The 23,608-nt window shown below is 35.4% G+C and overlaps 1 protein-coding gene and 1 pseudogene across 2 annotated transcripts; both read right to left on the reverse strand.

Moving 5' to 3' along the window:
• Window positions 1-477: 477 nt before the first annotated feature.
• Window positions 478-10,856, reverse strand: LOC137732901 (disease resistance protein Roq1-like; annotated as a pseudogene). Its single transcript, XR_015960150.1, has 6 exons — window positions 10,717-10,856; window positions 7,933-8,580; window positions 3,859-4,933; window positions 3,376-3,654; window positions 2,677-3,219; window positions 478-2,550 (listed from the first exon to the last, which is right to left on the reverse strand). The product of XR_015960150.1 is annotated as a disease resistance protein Roq1-like (transcript).
• Window positions 9,361-21,864, reverse strand: LOC137728183 (disease resistance protein Roq1-like). The gene is made up of 6 exons (XM_088690024.1): window positions 21,099-21,864; window positions 15,241-16,330; window positions 14,728-15,009; window positions 14,027-14,590; window positions 13,100-13,897; window positions 9,361-12,975 (listed from the first exon to the last, which is right to left on the reverse strand). The coding sequence occupies exons 1-6, from the start codon at window positions 21,626-21,628 to the stop codon at window positions 12,376-12,378; spliced, it is 3,864 nt and encodes a 1,287-aa protein (XP_088546150.1). The 5' UTR covers window positions 21,629-21,864; the 3' UTR covers window positions 9,361-12,375.
• Between the last annotated feature and the right edge of the window lie 1,744 nt (window positions 21,865-23,608).

Raw genomic sequence — 23,608 nt, forward strand, 5'->3', positions numbered from 1 at the left:
TCTAGTAGCTAATGAGATCAAAGCTTCGTTCTCTTTCTTCGAGATTGCTTTTTGATCATATTCACTCTTTGTTCTTTTGCAGTGTGATCCTATTTCCAGTAGCGACTTGGAATCAACATTTTTGGATAGGTTCTTCTCTCCAATATATGCTCAACTTGGAATCAACATTTTTGTTACGTCGTATTCTGAAATGCATTCCTTAAACCCCCATTATTGGATTGGTATATTCTAACTTGCATTAGTCATTGGTCCATTTTCTAACTCGCATTAGTCATTGGTCTTGGGGTTTGACGTTGCTAGAGACAAATTTTGGTGCGATAATCCAACTTCAGTAAAGAGAGTTTCTATCCGACTTCAGTGAAGCTAGGGTTATATTTTCTTTAACTTGGATGCTTAATTGTCTTATTCTTAGAAAAAGGTTTTTGATTGCACGAGTGACAATATATCTTATCTAGAGTATGTAACAATAAGAAGAGATGGGAACAAAAGAGAGATCTGGAATCACTCTGGCTTTTGGCATCACACCAAAGGTGCATTGGAAATCACCTCAATAGAGCAATTAGATAAATTCAGGCATCACAGCGAAGGTGACTAAATTTGGAATCACTCCAAGTCAACCTGCGCCTCACACATAAACAGGAAATCCAAAAGCTTGCAAAGTAGTTCCTTTTTCATCTATGGAATCGGAGGAGCCTCGTGTACCATTGGTTCGAGGAGAGGAAGCTTTCCACACCAAAAAGATGCCAAAAAGTTTGGGTGCAAAAGAAGGAGCTTTGAAGTCTGAAAAAATGCACCGAAAAATGGAAGCAGAAGAGATTCCAAGCAAAAGGTTTGACAAGGAAGAAAAAGCGAAAAAGTGGAAAGTGACAGCAGAGAAACCTGAAGAAAGAGAGGCCAAGACGAAAGAAAAGGCTTCGAGAAAGTTGAAAGCTTCTCATTCTACAGATCTCAAACCACATAGAAAGGAGGCAATTGACAAGAAGGTTGAAAAGATCCAAAAGGTGACTTCAGTTATTAGGAACTCATCAGAGAAAGATATAGCGAAATCTAAAAATGTGTCGAAGTGTCCAGAGGATCTCAGAAGCTAAACCGCACAATTGATTCCTGGTCGAAAGAGATAAAGTTCGAAGGGCAGCAGTCAAAGGACATTGTGAAAGACTACTTGGAATGAGCTCTTGATCTGGAGGGTTCTCGTGTCATGCTTAGCAAGTTGCACAGGAGGCTTCAAAGTACGTCTCACTTGAACAAAAAAACACAATTCAGTGACGGAATTTGAAAAACTGAGGCGTTCAGCCGATAGTTTTCGAGGAATGGAAATCAAGAGCTTAAGAAGGTGATCAGAGACAGCTTTGTGAGACAGAAACTGGTGGAAAATACAGAATCTGTCGAAAAGGGTAAACTATTTTCGATATATGGATTCGTGCTTGGATACTCCCTCCACCAGCTCAACCCAGAGTTCTATGTTTCATACCACCAGTGACTCCACCATTGCAGCAACAACAGCTGCTTCGTAAATCACGGATTGTATGAAGATATATGCATCCATTCCCTCCAAGCTTTGAAAGGCCACGGAGGCTGGGTAGGGTATGAACATCATTCGCTCCAAGATCCTTAGGGATTGCATCATCAAGTAATTTGGGCAAATGACTAGGCACAGTACTCAGAGATAAAAGTGAGATTCTTCAATCCTACCATGGAAGGTGGTACTTGTCTTATGGCTGTAGAATCTGCTTCAAGAGCCCCAAAGAACCTCAAACTCCAAAGTAAAAGCTTGAAAAGATAGTCTTCATATAGTAGCTCCTCCCAATCTTCTCTGCCTACATAACATTGCACACATCGACCTCAGGATATTATCATGCTGAACTTTCACATTTGGTGGTATCAGGGACTGTATGATGCGGAACTTTCACATTTGGTGGTATATCAGGGATTGTACGAAGGTTAAAGCATCCATCTAACCGCAGAGTTTTAAGCTTCGAAAGACCACTGAGACTGGGTAGGGTATGAAAACCATTCCATGAGAGATCCAAAACTTGTAAAGTAAATAGACTCCCAAAGATCCTTAGGGCAATCATCATTAGCTAATTTGCACCATGAGAGATTTAATTCCCTTGAAGAGTTTAAGCCGTGTAACGAATGTGGCAAATGAATATTGTCCACACCTGTTAGGGATAAACGAGTGAGATTCTTCAATCTTACAATGGAAGGCGGTACTTCTCTTATGAATGTACGCTCTGCTTCAAGTGTTCTCAGTGATATCATCTGCCCTAAATCCTCATGCAGTTCTCTGAATTGATAACAATTATTAAGAAGAAGAGTCTCAACAGATTTCGACTTATAGAAAACCCTTGGAAGAGAAATAAGCTTATAACAGTCGCTAAGGTTCACCAAAGAAAGTCTTTTAAGATGACCAATGGAGGGGTGAATATCGGTCAAACTCTCACACCCTTGCAATATCAACTCTTCAAGATTTGGGACTTGTGAAAAGTCTGGTGATTTCTGTAAGTCATAGGAATAGCTGAGATCAAGGATTTTCAAGTTACGTAGCGACTGTTGCAGAAAATCAAAAGAAAATTGAAATTAATATCCGAAATGAAGATGTTATAAAATAAAATAAAAAGAAGAAATCCAAAAAACAAATAGAAACAGAACATCATCAGGCGTAATTCATTGTACCTTGGAACCCTCCCAAACTTGTACCAGTTTGCTCATATGCATCTCTAAAACAACTAGTTTATCTTGATTAAAAAAGTCATTTGGTATGGACTTTAAAGGGCATTCTTCCCAACGCAACCATTTTAACTCTTTGGGAAGATGTTCGTATTCTCCTAAGCTGATGTAGGCAAGGGATAAACGAGTGAGATTCTTCAATCTTAGTATCGAATGTGGTACTTCTCTTATGGATGCTTCAAGTGTTCTCAGTGATATCATCTCCCCTATATCCTCATGCAGTTCCATGAATTTTGAACAGTAATTAAGAAGAAGAGTCTCAACAGATTTCAATTTATAGAAATCCCTTGGAAGCGAAATCAGCTTACGGCATCCTGTAAGGTTCACCAAAGAAAGTCTTTTAAGATGACCAATGGAGGGGTGAATCTTGGACAAACTCTCACACTCTACCAATATTAACTCTTCAAGATTTGGGACTTGTGAAAAGTCCGGTGATTTCTGTAAGTATTTGGACAAGCTGAGATCAAGGGTTTTCAAGTTATGTAGCGACTGTTGCAGAAAATCAAAAGAAAATTGAAATTAATATCCGAAACAAAGATGTTATAAAAAATAAAAAAATAAAAAAGAAAAGAAAAGGAAAAAAAAAAGAGAAGAAATCCAAAAAGCAAATAGAAACAGAACATCATCATGTGTAATTCGTTGTACCTTGGAACCCTTCCAAGCTTGTACCAGTTTGCTCCAATGCATCTCTAAAACAACTAGCCTTGGTTGATTAAAAAAGTCATCTGGTATGGACTTTAAAGGGCATCCAAACCAACGGAACCATATTAACTCTTTGGGAACATGTTTGTATTCTCCATTGAGCTCTACTCTGCTGAGGTCAAGCAGTCTCATTTTCTTCATTTTGGCAAATGCTTTTGTACTGAAACTAGCCTCATCAAAGCGCTGCAAATGTAGAGCAAGTCCTTCAATTTTTCCAGTTCCCTGTTAACAAAAAAAAGGTTATAGTGGTAAGAAATGGTGTATTTGCATATGTTTACATGTATTATTATGCATTACGCAAAATCACCCACGGTGAATATATTTTACACATGAATGTTGTTTAATGTATAATTGGCATGCGAGGGTTACATATATGCTTTTCTTGTACGATGCATTAATCCAAAATTGAATTGGGAATGTACTTACTAATTTATTTGTTAATACATTGGTGACATCTTGAGGATTCCACAACCTACTCCATTTTCCTGGGTAACGAGGAGATTTTGTAGAAATGATTACTCTGGCCATTTCACGAAGCAAATCATGCACATTCAACTTGTTGCGTTCAACAGTTACAAGGCATCGTTCACAGAGGACATTGATTCCTATTGTTGCAAAAAATTCACATTCATCTAATACTTTTGTGACAAAGTCCTTGTCCTCTCCAATAAAGAAACAAGATATGTCAAGGAATATAGCCTTCTGTGTATCATCTAACCCTTCAAAGCTTACTTGTAGTGGTTTTATTATTTTTCCTTCAGGAGTTGTTTTCAATTTCTTCAATTGACATTCCCACTCTGCTATGGTTCTTTTAAACAAAAAAGAACCTAAAACTTCAAGGGCTAGTGGCAAATCATCACAGTAAGAAACAAACTTTTTTGAGAGTTCAAGATATTCTTCATGAGGCCAACCATTTCCAAAGGCATGCCAACTAAAGAGCTCTAGAGATTCTCCATCCTTCAATTTCTGAGCCGGATATACTTTGTCCACATTTAGTAGTAGACGCTTATCTCGTGTCGTTATGATAATTCTACTTCCTGGACCAAACCAATCATGATTTCCAGCTATTGCATCCAGTTGTTCCTTCTTATCTATGTTGTCCATAACGACAAGTACCTTTCTATGTGAAAGTTCATCTTTTATCCGACTTCTTATTTCAAACTTTGGATTCAAGATGTCCGAAATAAGTTGTTTTTGTAGATAAACCAGACCATGTCTACTTGTAGTGTCGCTAACGTCATCAAGGAAACTCTTGAATTGAAAGTTATGATGAATTTGGTTGTAAATGGCTTTGGCAGCTGTTGTTTTACCCAATCCACCCATCCCCCAAATTCCAACCATGAGAACCTTATCTCCTTCACCACTTGAAAGATCAGTGATAATTTCTTGAACACGAGAATCGACTCCAACTGGGAACTTGGCCACAGTTAATATTTTTGTTCTAGGGATCCATTCCCAAAGATTCTCATCAATAATTTTCTGAATAAGCTTTGCTTCATGCCTGAAAACACAATTTGTAAGAAAATATAAATGGCGTTGCAGATCTGCAGTGACTTACTATTTGCAGGAATTAACTAACTAGAAGAAATATATATTGTTGATATAAAAACAAACTGTAGATGAAATGCGTTTGCTAGTGGAACTGATTTTTTTGTGGACAAATAAGTGACATATTATTACATAAGTTGTCATGTAGGCAAATAAGTGACCTATTATTACAAATTATTTACAACTTATACCAGTAACATCTATTATCAAATGTGTTCTTACGCCATTAGATAACCTACACAATCTAGACAACAAAAGCTAATTTATTTTCTTTGCGTGTTTTTAAAATTTGTATTGTGTGTTCAATAATTATACCCGCAAGACTATGTACATTAACCTATGCATTTTGAGTTTCTCGTAATTTACCTAGATTTATACTGATTTACTAATTTATATTCACTAATTTAATCTGCAAGACCATGTATGTTGTATATATATTCATTAATTTATTTGGGAACTGTTATTAGCACTTCAAAAATCTCATTCTACATTTCTCATAAATGTATTTTTCTTGTTAATTATAAAAAATTTGAAGTGACAAATAAGATTTTTGGAGTGCTAATAACAATTATGTTTTATTTAGATTGCATATTCACTAATTTACCTTTTTTAATTTGTGGCATTGTGGGCTTATTGTAATTGTGCATTTTGTTTTTTTGAGTAATTTACCTATGTATTGCATATTCACCTAGATAGTATAGGCAAGTTATTTACCCATAGGGCACGTTTGGTGGAGTGGTTAGGCTAGGGTTGGATGAGATGGGTTTGGCTATCCATCTACTGTTTGGTGTAGATGATCTCAACTAGATTAGGATTGGATTGAAAGCAGAAGTGCAAGGAAAACACAGAAAGGTGGGTCGATCCCAAGCACTAAACCCAACATTCCAGAAACAGAAACAAAGCAATTGAGATCAAAGAAAATGCAAAAAGGATAGCAGAAAATTACTGGACAGGGGAGGAGGCGAAGGAGAAGACAATCGAAGAAGCAGAAGGGGATCAATCAAGGTGGGGATCGCAGTAATTGTCATCGTAATCGACGGTGGTAAAAGAGTCATCAGAGAAAGGTCGTTTCTGGAATGTTGGGTTTGTGCTTACGATGACCCCACGCCGCTGCTCCCGATGATTCCACGGCTCTGCTAGCGACCATCCCAAAGCGCTGCTCACGACGACCAGAACTGTGGAGGGAGAGAGAGGGAGCTCTAATGATGATGACGACGATGGAAAAAAAATATGGTGATGTCGACGGAGAGAAGAGAGGTAGATGATGTTGGACTCGCAACCCATTCTGGACTTGTAACCAAAATTGGAATCCCATCCCTGATGCTCGTTATTCGCACCAAACAGCGGCAATGGACAAAACGGGCCTATAGAGTATTATTCTGAACTTGTAACCAAAATAGTCCATTTTAATAGTTGATAGCCTATCCATACAGCCTACAAAACGGGCCTATAGAGTATTATTATGTACCATAACTTATCTAATAATGATAGGTAAATTAATATCATATAATTTTGAAGATTTCGCTTAATCCTATGGAATTTAAAACAATCATTAATTAGCCAAATTTACAAAGATAACCAGATCTATCATCTCATAATAAGGGGTATTTTAGGACTATAAAATTATGTAATTTGAGTCATAAAGCAAATTTAATGAATTTTTCTAGGAGAAACTTGATATAAGTTCAATTTTTTGAGTTAATAGTAAAAATAGTCCAATTTATTAAAATAAGTCCAATTTGTTATATTTAATTATTTAATAATCAATAATTATCTATTCAATGATAATGTTTATTATAAAAATCAAATTTCTTCCCAATTATCTCTTTACTTATTGCTTTTTATTTATTTTTTTGTTATTTCTCGTTCTTCTTCCTGCTTTAAACTCCATTTATAGATTTTATTTTTAATTTTTATAATCAACCTACATCACATATTAATTATATTTATCTACTTATATGACAGATTCTTTTTTTTTATTTTATAATCAACCTGTCACAGATTAATGTGTATTGCATGTAGGTATGTTATGTTTTTTCTACCTTTTAATTAGGTTTGATATCTCACGTATAGGTATAATATGCATTCATATATTTTTTACTTGAGTTAGAGTAGAATGTTTTGCAGATAAATTTGTGTTAGTGTATTAGTTTTTTTGTTATAAGATATTAATTATATTTTTTGCAGTTGGAGAATTCATAATATTAGAATATTTTAATTGATTTTTAATATTTTTAGAAAATATAAAATGAGTATAAAAGAAATAAAAACATATAATTAGATAACTGATCTCACTTCTAAAAACACTCTATATTTTTGGACTGGATCTAAAGCCCCATTTTTCTAGTTAAAACCCACTCAACAACCAAGAGTCTGATGTTCTCAATTGCATGTCTCTTTACTATTTTTTTTACATGTGTCATTTCACTTAACTTTAAAGTTAATATTGTAGAAAGATATTTAATCCTTGCATGACGACATGAGTTAAAATTTCATCGATGTCTGATATAATATTTAATTTAACAAAATTTATCGGTTGACAAAAAAAACAAACAGTCATATACCATGTAATTAAATTTGTCTATTAATTGTTATAAAAATATTTATGTCACTTAAAAAAAAAAAAAAAAAAAAAAAAAAGAAGAGAACTTTGTAATTAAATTCGTCTATAACTTTTTATAAAAATATTTATGTCACTTTTTAAGACAAAATAAAACTTTTTTAAGGAAATAAAATTGGGCATGGAACTTGGAAGAAGGGGAAGGGGCTGATTTTAGGGATAAGTGGAGGGACGAGACACAAAGAAGACATGTAATTAGGGACAGCAGACCGTTGGCCGGGTTTAAATCTGAAAAAATATATGATGGGTTAAAGGCAAAGAATAAGGAGTTTTAAGGGGGGAAAACTAAAATTTTCAGTTAGATAATTAAAGTTGAAGAAAAGAAATGGTACCCGTCCTCAGTGTTTTTAAGATCGTGACCAGACAAGTTTGCAGCTTTAGTAAGAGCCTCTCTCCATTGCTCGACCCTCTCTCTCTTGGCTTCCCGTTTTTTGTCATCTTCTTCTTTACGGATGTCCTCTTCGTGTTTCTGAAACATTGGGGCTAAGGTGCCTTCCTGCTTCCTTATGTCTGAAGCTTCAACATCATAGAATATTGGCAAAACATGTTGCTCCAGTTCGGATCTGCACTCCATGATCTTCACAAGCTCGTCGAGACACCAACTCGAATCCGCGTACCTCCTTGAGAATACAATGATAGAGATCCTCGACTCTTCGATGGCCTGCAACAGTTCGGGCTTTATTTCTTCCCCTCTTTTCAGATCGTCCTCATCAATAAAGGCCTTGTAGCCCTTTTCTTCCAATGCTGTGTGGAGATGGCCCGTGAAGCCCTTGCGTGTGTCTTCGCCTCTAAAGCTCAAGAACACATCGTACTTCCAGAACTTTGAAGAGGATGATGAAGAGGTGGCACCGTGGGCTGCCATGGCTATATCCACGGTATAGTACTGCAGTGGTTCAGATTACGACTGAAAAATATGGCAGTGGTTGTGTTTGTGTTGCCAAACCGATGATACTCAAACACCTAAGTCAAGATCCTTCAATCTACAAAAACAAAAGTTTATAATATAATAATGTTTAGGTATTGACTCGAGAAACAACATACAGCTGGGCGAGAAGGTGCAGGGAAAAAGAGAGGAAAAGAGGAAAGAAAGGAACACAAAACAACAAAAAACTATCCAAAAGATTCTTGGAAACTCTGAAAGATGCTTTATTCACGTTAAAGAGAGAACTCATGTTTGCTTTTCAAGAATATGAGGGTAGAAACAATTAAGATCTACCTCATTATATTTCCTCTTACATTAATTCCCAACCAATGTTAGTCGCATTCTCATTTAAATTTTTTCGCTCTATGCATTATTTTGTTATTTATTTTGCAATTTCGTAATTTAAATCTCTTATTTTCGATATTACTCTTTAAATACCAATTGTGCTAAAGTTCAACCAAATTCAATAATCTAAATATTATATAATAAAGAGAGATGTTAAGAAGATTCTTCAAAGTGAGACTCTTAATTCTCCACCACCATATATGTTTTTGGCAAAATTTTTGTGTCAACATTATCGAAATATTGTACTAAAAACATGAGGTGACTGAGTCTATAGAGGACTCTCATTTTTTAGGGAGTTTCCTTAGCATTTCCTTATAATAAATAGACAAACCATATTATTTGTGTAAAATCTAAAATTAATAAACGTTAATCAATGATTACACTAATTGTGCAAAAAACATGAGATGGTGGAGAATTCCTAAAGAGTGAAGAGTCTTCTTGGCATTTCCTTGTAATAAATGGACAAACCATATTATTCGTGTTAAATATGAAATTAATAAACGTTAATCAATGATTAAACTAATTCTTATTCAAAGTAAAGCACCTTCAGGCCTAGGGAGACAAAAGTGTACCGACACATAATAGGACAGTGGAAAAATAAACAGTGGAAAAGCAAACTCGCTTTTTGAAGAAAAAACAAAGTGGAAAAGCAAAAGCTGGAGTTGCTTTTTGTAAAAAAATTAAGGGAAGGACATTTCCAGCGAAACACCACGACGCCACAATCTGATCATCAGACGTCTAAGATTGAAAGGAGTAAAGTAGAAACTTAAGAGTAAATACTTACAAGAAGTTATTGACATTCTAAGAATTGTTTCAAAGTACTCTTAAAATAATTATAAGCGGTTGATCATATTCAACACTGAAAGTAGAACGGTAGAACCAGATCGATCTTCATGTACAAATATTGAAGGTAGAGAAAGTAGGGTTAGAGTGATATAGTTTTGGCACATGACGGGCAGGGCAAGGAAAAGGTGGATGGAGCAATGCCAGAGCACTCAAGACATATACAAGAACTCCTACGTGTCCTCCACTTACATCCCAATCCAATATTCCACCTTTCGCTTTCACTTTGCCTTTGCTAGTCATGGCTACTTTATTTCTTCGTAATTTTCTTATTAATTGGGGTTTAATCCTTCCAGAATAACTTATTAATTAGTACCACTTGCTTATAATACTCTTAATGTGTCCACTTTTATGAGAAGTTTTTCAGTACCCAAAAAAACACGATTTGATACACTAAGTATCAAATAAGGGGTTGAAATGATTTTTTTAAGTACCAAACCAATTGTATTATGACACATATATAATAATATGATGTTTCATGCCGTGCTTCGAACACGTTGAAAAACTCTCCAGTGCTGGTTCATATACAGTTGCAAAAAGAAAATAAAAATGTTAGAAAGACCATCTTTTTAGATTACTAGCAAAAAGTCCTTACGATACTGTGGGTTTTAAAACTGTTAAAACATAATAAAAACAGTTGATGAAAAGTTGTAATGAATAGTTTGTAACGAACAGTTTCATGACATGTTCCTGTTTCGGTAAATAATATTCAAATTAATAAAGAACTTGGAAAATGGTATGGAGCTCCAACCGTTTACATCTTGCCATCTTGTCCTAAAAGTAAACACCACATATGGGTTGTTCCACTAGATGATATCCATTTAATGGAAGGACAAATAACATACCCAAAAAATAACAGTAGTGTTCCAATGCTGCCAAATCTGAGATTGATGAACTGAGGTAGCAAAACGCAAAATGCCCTTTTAAGCACGAAAGCCTTGACAAAGCACTGCAACTCACCACAAATCCAAAATAAAAACTTAAATACAGCTATTATAGAATGTACCTGAGTTCAATAAAATTTGTTTCACAATGATCTGAAGACAGCCCGCTCCCAAACCGCGCTACAAATTCGCCAGAAATCCAGCGACAACTCCGGAATCCCAAACGGCAAAAGAAACAAATACTATGAAGTTTTGGCCCGCCAATTGCAAGTTTAAGAACCCTAGAAACGAGTTTTATGACTTTCCACAAAGCTCCCAGAACCTTAGTTCTACAGCAAGCTTTACAGAGGAGCACAACTTCCCTCAAAACGGAGAGCGCAAACAAAATCCCTTTAAAAAACGAAAATCAGGATCTGTTTGGTGAATATTTTGTGAAATAAGGAACGAAAGATTCGAGAGCAACGGAGGATTCAAGAAAAACAGAGGGCGAAAGGAAGACACGAAAAGCACAGATGAAACAAAAGGTGAAGCGAACAAGAAGGCACGGTCGAAGTACAAAGATTAACAATGAAAAACGCGTGGCCAACAAGGGCAAAAAGGGCTTTCCACTGTAGAAAAACTGAAACAGTGCGGTCAACAAAGGAGAAACCAATAATGCAGCCCTGAAGCCGCAAAAAATCAAACGCAAGCACCCATTATTTAAATAATGGTTTTTAATTACCTTTTATCCTTTCACAATTAAGTTTTTTTCTTTTTTATCACTTTTGTTTGTGGCTAATATCAGAAAGACTAATTTGTAGATAAAAATTTATAAACTAAATGATATAGAAGTTAATAATTAAATTATTATTTAATTGTTAATTAATGTACTTAATTTTTTTTATTAGTGACATATTATTTAATTTGCAAATGTAATTTACAAATTTAGTCTACCTAACATCACTGTTTATTTATTATATGTGTTTATTTATTAAACTGAACTGGCTTAAACTAGACTAAACTGGACTAACTTAGTGAAGACTAATAGCTAGTCCAGTCCGACTTAATGAGGACAAACAAACGCCCCCTAAACGTTAATTAATCGGCGCCTTGTTTAATTAGTGGTACAACAAAACATAACATTTCCTTCAAGTCCTCGTATGCACGTAATAATCTCCACTATATTATTATATTTTTAAATAATTGAAAAAACAGGATTTACTATTTTCGTTCTTTAATAATCCACACCCAATTAAAATAATAATTAAATTAAATTAAATAAACACAAAATATTTGAAATGCCAAAAATACAAAGGAATGGCGAGCAGAGACAGAGTACCGCGAGATTGTGAGCTTCTCATGCCGGTGGCCGACTCAGGCGACGAAGATGCATCGTTCAAACCCTCCTCATCTTCCTCCTCCTCCCACCACACAGGCCGCGAGGTGAGTTTCGATTTCTGTTTCAAATTTCATTGCTTTGTGTGTTAATGTTGTGTTTGGTTGCTGAGAAAATGGAGGAAAATTCGATGGAAAAGCTGAAAGTTTTTGCATAGGAATCTGCATGCGCATAATAGGAAGGCAATTAGAACTTAGGGGAGAGAGGGGGAGAAGGGAGAGAGATACCTGTATGATGTTCTTGCCAAAATCAGCTATGAGATTGGTAAACCTTTTCATATCAGTCCATGTCATGGGGTTTGAATTTAATAACTTATCCAAGCGTGGAGCCTCAGTGAGTTTGGGAGAATCACATGCTGAACTTTCACATCTGGTGGTATATCAAGGATTGTACGAAGGTTAAAGCATTAATCTAACCGCAGAATTTCAAGCTTTGAAAGACCACTGAGACTGGGTAGGGTATGAAAATCATTCCCTGAAAGATCCAAAACTTGTAAAGAAATTAGACTCCCAAGATCCTCAGGGATTTCATTATCAGCTAATCGGCAACGTGAGAGATGTAATTCCCTTAAAGAGTTTAAGCCGTGTAACGAATGTGGCAAATGAATACTTTCCACATCTGAGAGGGATAAACGAGTGAGATTCTTCAATCTTACTATGGAAGGTGGTACATCTCTTATGTTTGTTTGCTCTGCTTCAAGTGTTCTCAGTGATATCATCTCCCCTATATCCTCATGCACTTCTCTGAATTTCGAACACCTATTAAGAAGAAGAGTCTCAACAGATTTCGACTTATAGAAATCCCTTGGAAGAGAACAAAGATTGTGACACCTTCTAAGGTTCACCAAAGAAAGTCTTTTAAGATGACCAATGGAGGGGTGAATCTCGGACAAACTCCGACAGCCTTCCAATATCAACTCTTCAAGATATGGGACTTGTGAAAAGTTCGATGATTTATGTAAGGAAAGGGAATAGCTGAGATCAAGGGTTTTCAAGTTATGAAGGGACTGTTGCAGAAAATCAAAAGAAAATTAAAATTAATATCCGAAATGAAGATGTTATAAAAAAAAATAGAGAAGAAATCCAGAAAACAAATAGAAACAGAACATCATCAGGTGTAATTCATTGTACCTTGGAACCCTGCCAAACTTGTACCAGATTGCTCCACCGCATCTCTAAAACAACTAGTTTATCTTGATTAAAAAAGTCATCTGGTATGGACTTTAAGGGGCAATCTTCCCAACGCAACTGTATTAACTCTTCCCAACGCCACTGTATTAACTCTTTGGGAAGATGTTTGTATTCTCCTTTGAGATCTACGCTGATGCGATCAAGGGATAAACGAGTGAGATTCTTCAATCTTACTATGGAAAGTGGTACTTCTGTTATGTCTGTTTGCTTTGCTTCAAGTGTTCTCAGTGATATCATCTCTCCTATATCCTCATGCAGTTCTCTGAATTTTCGACAGTAATTAAGAAGAAGAGTCTCAACAGATTTCAATTCATAGAAATCCCTTGGAAGAGAAATAAGCTTATGACACTCTCTAAGGTTCACCAAAGAAAGTCTTTTAAGATGACCAATGGAATGTGGTACTTCTCTTATGGCTGTTCGCTCAGCTTCAAGTGTTCTCAGTGATATCATCTCCCCTATATCCTCATGCAGTTCTATGAATTTTGAACACATATTAAGAAGAAGAGTCTCAACAGATTTCAATTTATAGAAATCCCTTGGAAGAGAAATAAGCTTATGACAGCCTTTAAGGTTCACCAAAGAAAGTCTTTTAAGATGACCAATGGAGGGGTGAATCTCGGTCAAACTCTCACACCCTTCCAATATCAACTCTTCAAGATTTGGGACTTGTGAAAGGTCCGGTGATTTTTGTAAGGAACGGGAATAACGGAGATCAAGGGTTTTCAAGTTATGAAGCGACTGTTGCAGAAAATAAAAAGAAAATTGAAATTAATATCCGAAATGAAGATATCATAAAAATAAAAATAAAAGAGAAGAAATCCAAAAAACAAATAGAAACAGAACATCATCAGTTGTAATTCATTGTACCTTGCAACCCTCCCAAACTTGTATCAGTTCGCTCCACTGCATCTCTAAAACAACTAGTTTATCTTGATTAAAAAAGTCACCTGGTATGGACTTTAAAGGGCATAGGTCCCAACGCAACCATATTAACTCTTTGGGAAGATGTTTGTATTCTCCTTTGAGCTCTACGCTGATGCGGTCAAGGGATACACGAATGAGATTCTTCAATCTTACTATGGAAGGTGGTACTTCTCTTATGGTTGTATCCTTTGCTTCAAGTGTTCTCAGTGATATCATATCCCCTATATCCTCATGCAGTTCTCTGAATTTTCGACAGTAATTAAGAAGAAGAGTCTCAACATATTTCAATTTATAGAAATCCCTTGGAAGAGAAATAAGCTTATAACGACATCCTGAAAGGTTCACCAAAGAAAGTCTTTTAAGATGACCAATAGAGGGGTGAATCTCGGTCAAACTGTCACACCCTTCCAATATCAACTCTTCAAGATTTGGGACTTGTGTAAAGTCCGGTGATTTCTGTAAGGAACGGGAATAGCTGAGATCAAGGGTTTTCAAGTTATGTAGGGACTGTTGCAAAAAATCAAAAGAAAATTGAAAATTAATATCTGAAATGAAGATGTTATAAAAAAATAAAAAATAAAAAAAAGAGAAAAAATCCAAAAAACAAATAGAAACAAAACATCATCAGTTGTAATTCATTGTACCTTGGAACCCTCCCAAACTTGTACCAGTTTGCTATTCTTCATCTCTAAAACAACTAGTTTATCTTGATTAAAAAAGTCATCTGGTATGGACTTTAAAGGGCACCATTTCCAACACAACCATATTAACTCTTTGGGAAGATGTTTGTATTCTCCATTAAGCTCGACGTTGTAAAGCCGGAGCAATCTCAGTTTCTTCATATTGGCAAATGCTTCTGTACTGAAACTAGCATTGTCATAACAAAAAGGCAAATGTAGAGCAAGTCCTTCAACTTCTTCAGTTCCCTGTTAACAAAAGGTTATACTGCGTAAGAAAGGGATTGCATATGTTTACATGTATTATTATTTATTAGGCAAAATCACGTACGGTGAATATATGCAAGTACTATTGTTGGCTAATTGAGCTTTCCTTGTGCAACCGCATATATTTACACATGAATGTTGTCTAAAGTATGATAGACATATGCTTTTCTTGTAAGATGCAAAAATCCAAAATTTTATTGAGAATGTACTTACAGATTTATATGTCAATACATCGGTGACATCTTTACGATTCCACAACCTGCTCCATTTTCCAGGGTCACCAGGAGATTTTTCAGAAATGATTACTCGGGCCATTTCTCGAAGCAAATCATGCATATTCAACTTGTTGCCTTCAACAGTTACAAGGCATCGTTCACAGAGGACGTTGATTCCTACTGTTGCAGAAAATCCACATACATCTAACAATTTTGCGACACGGTCCTCGTCCTCTCCAATAAAGAAACAAGATATGTCAAGAAATACAGCCTTCTCTGTATTATCTAGCCCGTCAAAGCTCATTCTTAGTGGTTTTATTATTTTTCCATCAGGAGTTCTTTCCAATTTCTCCAATTGACTAATCCACACTTTTGGGGGTCTGTTCCACAAAAAAGAACCTAAAACTTCAAGGGCTAGTGGCAAACCTCCACAATAAGAAACAACTTTTTCTGAGAGTTGAAAATATTCTTCGTTAGGCCGTCTATTTCCAAATGCATGCCAACTAAGGAGTTCCAGAGCTTCTTCTTTATTCAATATCTTAGCCGGATATACTTTGTCCACTTTTAGTAGATGTTTATTTCGTGTCGTTATGATAATTCTACTTCCTGGACCAAACCACTTGTGATTTCCAGCTATTGCATTGAGTTGTTCCACTCCATCTATGTTGTCCATGATGACAAGTACCCTTCTATGTGAAAATTGCTTTTCTATCCAACAGATACCTTCATCAACAGTGCTTATTTTAATCTCTTGATCCATGATGTCAGAACTTAGTTTTTTTTGCAAATGAACCAGGTCATGTTTACTTGTAGTGTCGCTAACGTCGGCAAGGAAACTTTTGAATTCAAACTCATGATGAATTTGGTTATAAATGGCTTTAGCAGCTGTTGTTTTACCCAATCCACCCATCCCCCAAATTCCAACCATGAGAACCTTATTTCCTTCACCACTTGAAAGATAAGTGATAATTTCTTGAACACGAGAATTGATTCCAACTGGGAACTTGGCCACATGTAATTTTTTTGTTCTGGGGAGCCATTTCCAAAGATTCTCATAAATAATTTTCTTAATAAGCTTTGCTTCATGCCTGAAAACACAATTCGTAAGAAAATACAAATGGCAGTGTAGACTTGCAGCGACTTACTATTTGCAAGAATTAACTAATTAGAAGAAATATATCAACAAGTGACCTATTATTACATAAGTTGTCACGTAGACAAATAAATGACCTTATTATTACAAATTATTTACAACTTATACCAGTAACACCTATTATCAAATTTGTTCTTACGCCATTAGTTAACGTACACAATCTAGACAATAAAAGCTAATTATATTCTTTGTGTGTTTTAAATATTGTCTTACATGTTCAATAACTATAATCTATGCATTTTGAGCTTCTCGTAATTTGCAAGACTGTATATTGTGTGTGTGTATGTACATACACATATATTCACTAATTTAATTAGATTGCATAGTCACTAATTTACCTTTTTAAATTTGAGGCATTGTGGGCTTATTGTAATTGTGCAATTTGTTTTTTGAGTAATTTACCTGTATATATATATTCACCTAGATAGTATAGGCAAGTTATATACCTATAGGCCACGTTTGGTGGAGTGGTTAGGTTAGGATTGGAAGGGATGGGTTGGGCTATGCATCTACTGTTTGGTGCAGACTATCCCACCTAGATTAGGATTGGATTGAAAAGTAGAAGTGCAAAGAAAAGCAATTGAGATCAAAGAAAATGCAAAAAGGATAGCAGAAAATTACTGGAAAGGGGAGGAGGCGAAGGAGAAGACAATCGATGAAGCAGAAGGGGATCAATCAAGGTGGGGATCGCAGTAATTGTCATCGCAATCGACGGCGGTCGAAGACTCATCAGAGAAAGGTCGTTTCTGGAATGTTGGGTTTGTGCTTAGGACGACCCCACGCCGCTGCTCCCGATGATTCCACGGCTCTGCTGCTGCTCGCGCCGATCCCAAAGCGCTGCTCGCGACGACCAACCCCACCTTGTACAACCAGATCTGTGGAGAGAGAGAGAGCCTTCTGATGACGACGACGACCACGGAGAAAAAGAAAAAAAAAATTGTTGACGTCGACGACGACCATGTTAATGGACAGGTTATGAAACCAGCCCTTTTCTGGACTTGTAACCAAAATTGGAATCCCATCATCCCTAATGCTCATTATTCGCATCAAACAGCCGGCAATGGACTTGAGTCCATTTAAACGATTGACAACCTATCCCCCGTCCGACTCACAAAACGGGCCTATAAATCTTATCACGTACAACAATTTACTTAGTACCAATAGATAAATTATTATCATACAACTTCGAAAATCTAGTTTGAAAATTTCGCCTATCAATGCCCATGCACGTTCAATTAACATAAAATTCTAATTCTTATGGAATTTAAAACAATCATTAATTAGTCAAATTTACAAACAAACGTAACTAGATGTATCATCACATAATAAGGGGCTTTAGGACTACATAATTATGTAATCTAAGTCATAAAGCAAATTTAATGAATTTTTCTAGTTAAAGCCAGTCAATGACCAAAGGTCTGCTGTCCCTAGTTCCACATGCCTTCTCAGTTTAGGTTCAATTGATCTTTTTATGTTCATTTTGCCCTTCTATAATCTAAATGAAAATATATTTAAATTTCTTGATTATCCAAATTTTGAATCTTCAAAGCCTTTAATCTATTCAATATCCAAGGAAAAAAAAATTAAAATAAAAATTCATGGCACGTTTTATCAACAACAAAATCTACTGTGATATAAATTCTTGATAAAAGTAGATTACAAAAAGAAAAAACCTATGGCACAGGAACATAAATACAACCTATGTGATGAAGATATATGTAAATAATATCTAATTAAACTATGGTTTAGGTAGACAATGCAACTAATCTGTGGTGCAGGTAGTTAATTTACAAACAAAAAAACATATGATACATATGCAATTAATCTCTGATATAGGTAGAGTATTATAAAACAAAAACCCAATGGCACAAGTAGATAAAAACAATTAATCTATAGATTATCAACAAAATATGTAATATATATATAGGTAGATAAATTTAAGGGTTATTATACAAAATGGTCCATGAGATTTGCATGATCAATAGAAATGGTCCTTGAGATTGTCCATCATCCATGATTTTAGTCATTCAGTTAAAAACTTTTTGGGCAATTTTTAAAGCTTCGTAACACAATCGATTCTTAACCAAATTCGACCCATAATATATCAAAATGAAGATAAGAAAGTGTAGAACAAGATTATACCTATTTGGAAGCCCAATGATTGCTGGAGATGGCCGGAAAATAGCTTGAAAGGTGACTAGTCCGCGGAAAAGCCGGAAAACTTGCCGGAAACTGGGTAAACTTTAAACGTTCATAACTTCTTCAATACTCAACGAAATCAAGTGATTTAAAAATGAAAATCATACTTCTCGATGAGACAAAGAGAATGATATCTTTCTTGACTGCTAACTCGCCGTGGTTTGGCCGGAAAACTGCTCAAAAGTGGTTAACTCGAAAATGGTTAGCCACTTTCGATCTGTTGTCCGACCAAACCACAAGAAGTTAGCCTTCGAAAAAGGTATCATTCTCTTCGTCTCATCAAGAAGTATGATTTTCGTTTTTGAATCACTCAATTTGGTTGAATATTGAAGAAGTTATGAACGTTTGAAGTTTACCCAATTTCCGGCGAGTTTTCCAGCGGACCAATCACCTTTCAGGCTATTGTCCAACCATCTCCAGCAATCATTGGGCTTCTCTTCATTTTGATATATTATGTGTTGAATTTGGTTAAAAATTGATTGAGTTATGAAGCTTTGAAAATTGTCCAAAGAGTTTTTAACGGAATGACCAAAATCAAGGATGGTGAACAATCTCAGGAATCATTTCTATTAATTTTAAATCTCAGGGACCATTTTGTATAATAACCCTAAATTTAATTATTCACTATACATGTATAGTATAATAGAAAAAGATAAAAAAAAATAATAATAAAATAAAAAAAAGGACAAGTGATATAGGTAGATAATAACCAAAAAAATTCGTGAAGAAAAATGATATTGAGGGAGGAAACACTAGAGAAAATGCTAATTCGATAGAACTTCAAAATTAAAAAAAAAAAATTATATATATATATATATATAAAGGAGAAAGAAGCACAAAAAAAAAAAAACAAAACCGAAAAACCAAAACACAAGATTGACTAATGCATTTTTTTCAAGCCAAACAAATGTATATTGATCATCCTTATGGAAGGAGGAGAAGAAGATTATTGGCAAAATAACGTAAGAAGTGAAAGATATTGTGAGGGAAAAACAAGAAAAGAAAAATGAAAGGTTTGAGAAAGCAGAAGAAAAAAGGAGATTTAAATCCCTAATCCTATAATTAAGGATAAGATTAACATTAATCATAAAATTTTAAAAATAGTAATTACTTAGTCAATTTATGGGTAAATTTGGTAAGAGAATACAAATAAGCTTATGAATCATGGACCTAACCCAAAAAATTAAACAAAATTGAACTATAACTAATAATGGCTCATAAAATTGGACTCATATTAAATTTCTCCTAGTTTTTATAAAAATATTTTTATCACTTTTTTTTTTAAAAAAAAACTTTGTAATTAAATTCGTGTATTAATTTTTATAAAAATATTTGTCACCTTTTTTTAAGACAAAATAAAACTTTTATAAAAAAATGAAATAAAATTGGGCCTGGAACTTGGAAGAAGGGGAAGGGACTAAAGTGGGAGACGTGAGCTTAAACAAAACCTACTTAATTTTTTTAAGAATTGTTATTATTACTTCAAAATTTTTATTTTTTATTCTAAATTTTTTATAATTAGAAAAAAAAAATATTTGTGATGAGTGTAGAATACGATTTTTAAAGTACTAATAACAGTTTTTAATTTTTTAATTTAATTTTTAACTTTTAATTAGGGTGTGTTATGTTTACCTGGCTGAAGTTTGTGTAAAAAAATTAGCAAAACTTGTATTGTATGCAATTACTAAATTGCCCCTACATTCTGTTTTCCTACAATTTTGCTGAGAAGATTAAAATAATAATTTTATGAAGTTTTGACTAACAAATAAGATTCTATTAATAGATTAATTGGTATTTAATATATGCACACACATATAACTAATTAAAAAAACTAAAGCACTAAATTGTTTGATTTTGATTTAATACCTTGTTCCTAATCATGCCCAAATTAATAAACCCTCTCTAAACCATCTCTCTGCGATTTTCTCACTGAGCGACCCAAAAAAAAAAATATTAAAACACAGCACAAGTAGTCCCGAGCGCTAATCACTCCCAAATCGCCGTTACATCAGGTCTTGATCGACGGTTTCGATGCCGAGCAGATATGGCAGCAAATCGACCTTCAATCGCAGCCGCTCATCTCGACCCTTCGCCACGATTTGAAGCCGGAAATCATGGGCTGCGACGACGACGGTGAAGGGAGTGAGTGTGAGGAGAGAGAGAGAGAAAGGATGAAGAGGAGAGAGAGGAAAATGAACGTGTAAAAGTGAAAGTGAAAGTGAAGGGGAAGGTAATAATGCGATAGAGGATGGGTTTTCGGTGTTTGGGTGTGGTTGTCGGGTGTTCGTGTTTATTTACTTCAATTCCTTGTTTTTTTTTTAATTAGTTACATATAATAATTAACAGTCTTAATTCTAGAGTTAAGTGGAGGGGAAGAGACACAAATACGATGTGCAGTCTGGAAAAATATATATGATGGGTTAAGGGCAAAGAAAACGGCGTTCTAAGGGAGAAAGCTAAATTTTTCAGTTAAATAATCAAAGTTGAATAAAATAAATAGTTACCCGTTCTCAGTGTTTTTAAGATCGTAACCAGACAAGTTTGCTGCTTCAGTAAGAGCCTTTCTCCATTGCTCTACCGTTTTTCTCTTAGCTTCCCGTTTTTTGTCATCTTCTTCTTTACGGATGTTCTCTTCGTGCTTCTGAAACATTGGGGCTAAACTACCTTCCTGCTTCCTGATGTCTGAAGCTTCAACATCATAGAATATTGGCAAAACATGTTGTTCCAGTTTGGATCTGCACTCCATGATCTGCACCAGCTCGTTGAGGCACCAACTCGAATCCGCGTACCTCTTTGAGAATACAATGATAGAGATCCTCGACTCTTCGATGGCCTGCAACAGTTTGGGCTTTATTTCATCCCCTCTTTTCAGATCGTCCTCATCAATAAAGGCCTTGTAGCCCTTTTCTTCCAATGCTGTGTGGAGATGGCCCGTGAAGCCCTTGCGTGTGTCTTCGCCTCTAAAGCTCAAGAACACATCGTACTTCCAGAGTTTTGAAGAGGATGATGAAGAGGAGGCACCGTTGGCTGCCATGGCTATATCCACTGTATAGTACTGCAGTGGTTCAGATTACGACTGAAAAATATGGCAGTGGTTGTGTTTGTGTTGCCAAACCGATGATACTGAAATACCCAAACCCAAGTCAAGATACTTCAATTAATGTTTAGGTAGTGATTTGAGAAACAACATACTGCTGGGCGAGAAGGTGCAGGGAAAGATGAAAGAAAGGAACATGAAAGGACAAAGACTATCAAAAAGATTCTTGGAAACCCTTAGAGCAACTCCAGCGTTGGAGCCCTCCCCCCTGGCAATACACTATTCAATCCACCTAATGAACAGTAACTGCCCTTAATGAACAGTAAGTAGCCCTGGCAATAGAATTTGCATCTCCACCGTTACACTTCAATAGCCCTGGCAATAGGCAATAAAATATTATTATTATTTTTTTTTATAAAATAATACAAAATAATTTTAATTGTAATATCGGATAAGATTTTTAATCGTTCTCGTTGCGCCACGTGTCATTATCCGAAGTATTATTAAATAATACAAAATAATACAAAATAATACAATTATTGGTGATGGATTTCTGATAAGATTATTAACCAATCACGTCGCGCCACGTGTCATAATCGGTTCACAATCTTTGAGGATAGATTTCCATCAGATTTTTAACGAATGACGGCATGCCACGTGTCATAATCTGTTTACAATCTTTGAGGATAGATTTCCATCAGATTTGTAACGAATGACGGCATGCCACGTGGCATTATGCAGAACCTAATCCTTTCTGAATCCTCTATATAATCCACCATCCATCCTCACAAATCTCACACCAAAATTCTCAAGATCTCTATCATTATTCATAGTTTCTGCTTCCTTATTCACAAAAATTTGTATCATTATTCATAGTTTCTGTTTCTTTTTTTCAATGTCGTCTTCTTCTTCTTCAAGGATGATGTGGGAATACAATCAGGAAGAGGAAGAATTGTTTAACGAATCTGAAGCAATCTTCAATCACCAGAGGGTAAGAAATGAGAGGGAAGAGGATGAGGAGCGTCAAATGAGAAATGACGAAGTAAGAAGGGGCAGAGCCTCACATTCCCGTCGAGTCATCCAAGCTGCGGCTCAGATCTGCAGGCCCAGCCGTTCTGGAAACCTTGATAGAAGCAGCCGAGTAATTTTCCCCACTTCGAATATTACTACTAGCTTGTGCCAAAGCGTCTCTCCACGTACTAAACGATTGGCTAAGTAATTTCCAACGACTGGACATCGATTCTTTGGTTCTTTTCCCACCAATTTTCTCAAGAAAATTGGTATGAATAAGACTCCACATTTCTCGCAACTGCATCTCATTACCCGTAAGCGAACTATGAGTAACTTCAACCCAGCTAGTACACAACGCAACATCTTCAATAAGCGACCAATTCGTACCTGCACCAGTGGTCATTTTGTTGAAAAAAAATGGATTCAAACTTTGAGACAAAGAAAGGAATGTGATTGAAAGTAGTTGAGAAAATATGAAATTGTTGTGTAAGGTAGATGATAATGAGAAGGTATTTATAGAAAAGTAAAAACAATTTTTTTTACAATTTTTTTCAGATTTTTCAGATTTTTTTTTGAATTTTTTACAATTTTTTTAAAATTTTTATTCAATTAATTAATCTCTGCCGTTAGATATAAAAAAATTTGAATTCCAACGCTCCAGATTGTGCCACGTGTCACAACGGTAACTTTTCAAAATTTTAAAACTATTTTTTCATTTATTTTTTAATTTATAAAGCATTTTAATATCCACCGTTGATCTCAGATCGAACGGTGGATATTAAATCTGACTTTTTTTTTTTTTTTTACCGTTGAGATCTAACGGTCCACATTAAGTGACCGTTAGGATCTAACGGTCCACATTAAGTTCCCAACGGTAACTGACAATTTATTTTTTAAATTTTTTTGTGTCGGCGACGCGCCCCCACGCGCGGGTGGGGTGCACGCGCCTGACACAAAAAAAATAAA

The sequence above is a fragment of the Pyrus communis genome, chromosome 2 (genome assembly GCF_041283825.1).
Source record: "Pyrus communis isolate YQ-2024b chromosome 2, ASM4128382v1, whole genome shotgun sequence".
NCBI lineage: Eukaryota > Viridiplantae > Streptophyta > Magnoliopsida > Rosales > Rosaceae > Pyrus > Pyrus communis.

Excerpts from the sequence above, each read along its gene's own strand:
- LOC137728183 (XM_088690024.1), bottom strand. The coding sequence starts at position 21,628 with ATGGCAGCCAACGGTGCCTCCTCTTCATCATCCTCTTCAAAACTCTGG. Across the intron at positions 16,331-21,098 it reads CTTAAAAACACTGAGAACGG|GCATGAAGCAAAGCTTATTA; the intron begins GTAACTATTTAT and ends TTGTGTTTTCAG. Across the intron at positions 13,898-14,026 it reads AAGTTTGGGAGGGTTGCAAG|TCGCTTCATAACTTGAAAAC; the intron begins GTACAATGAATT and ends TTTCTGCAACAG.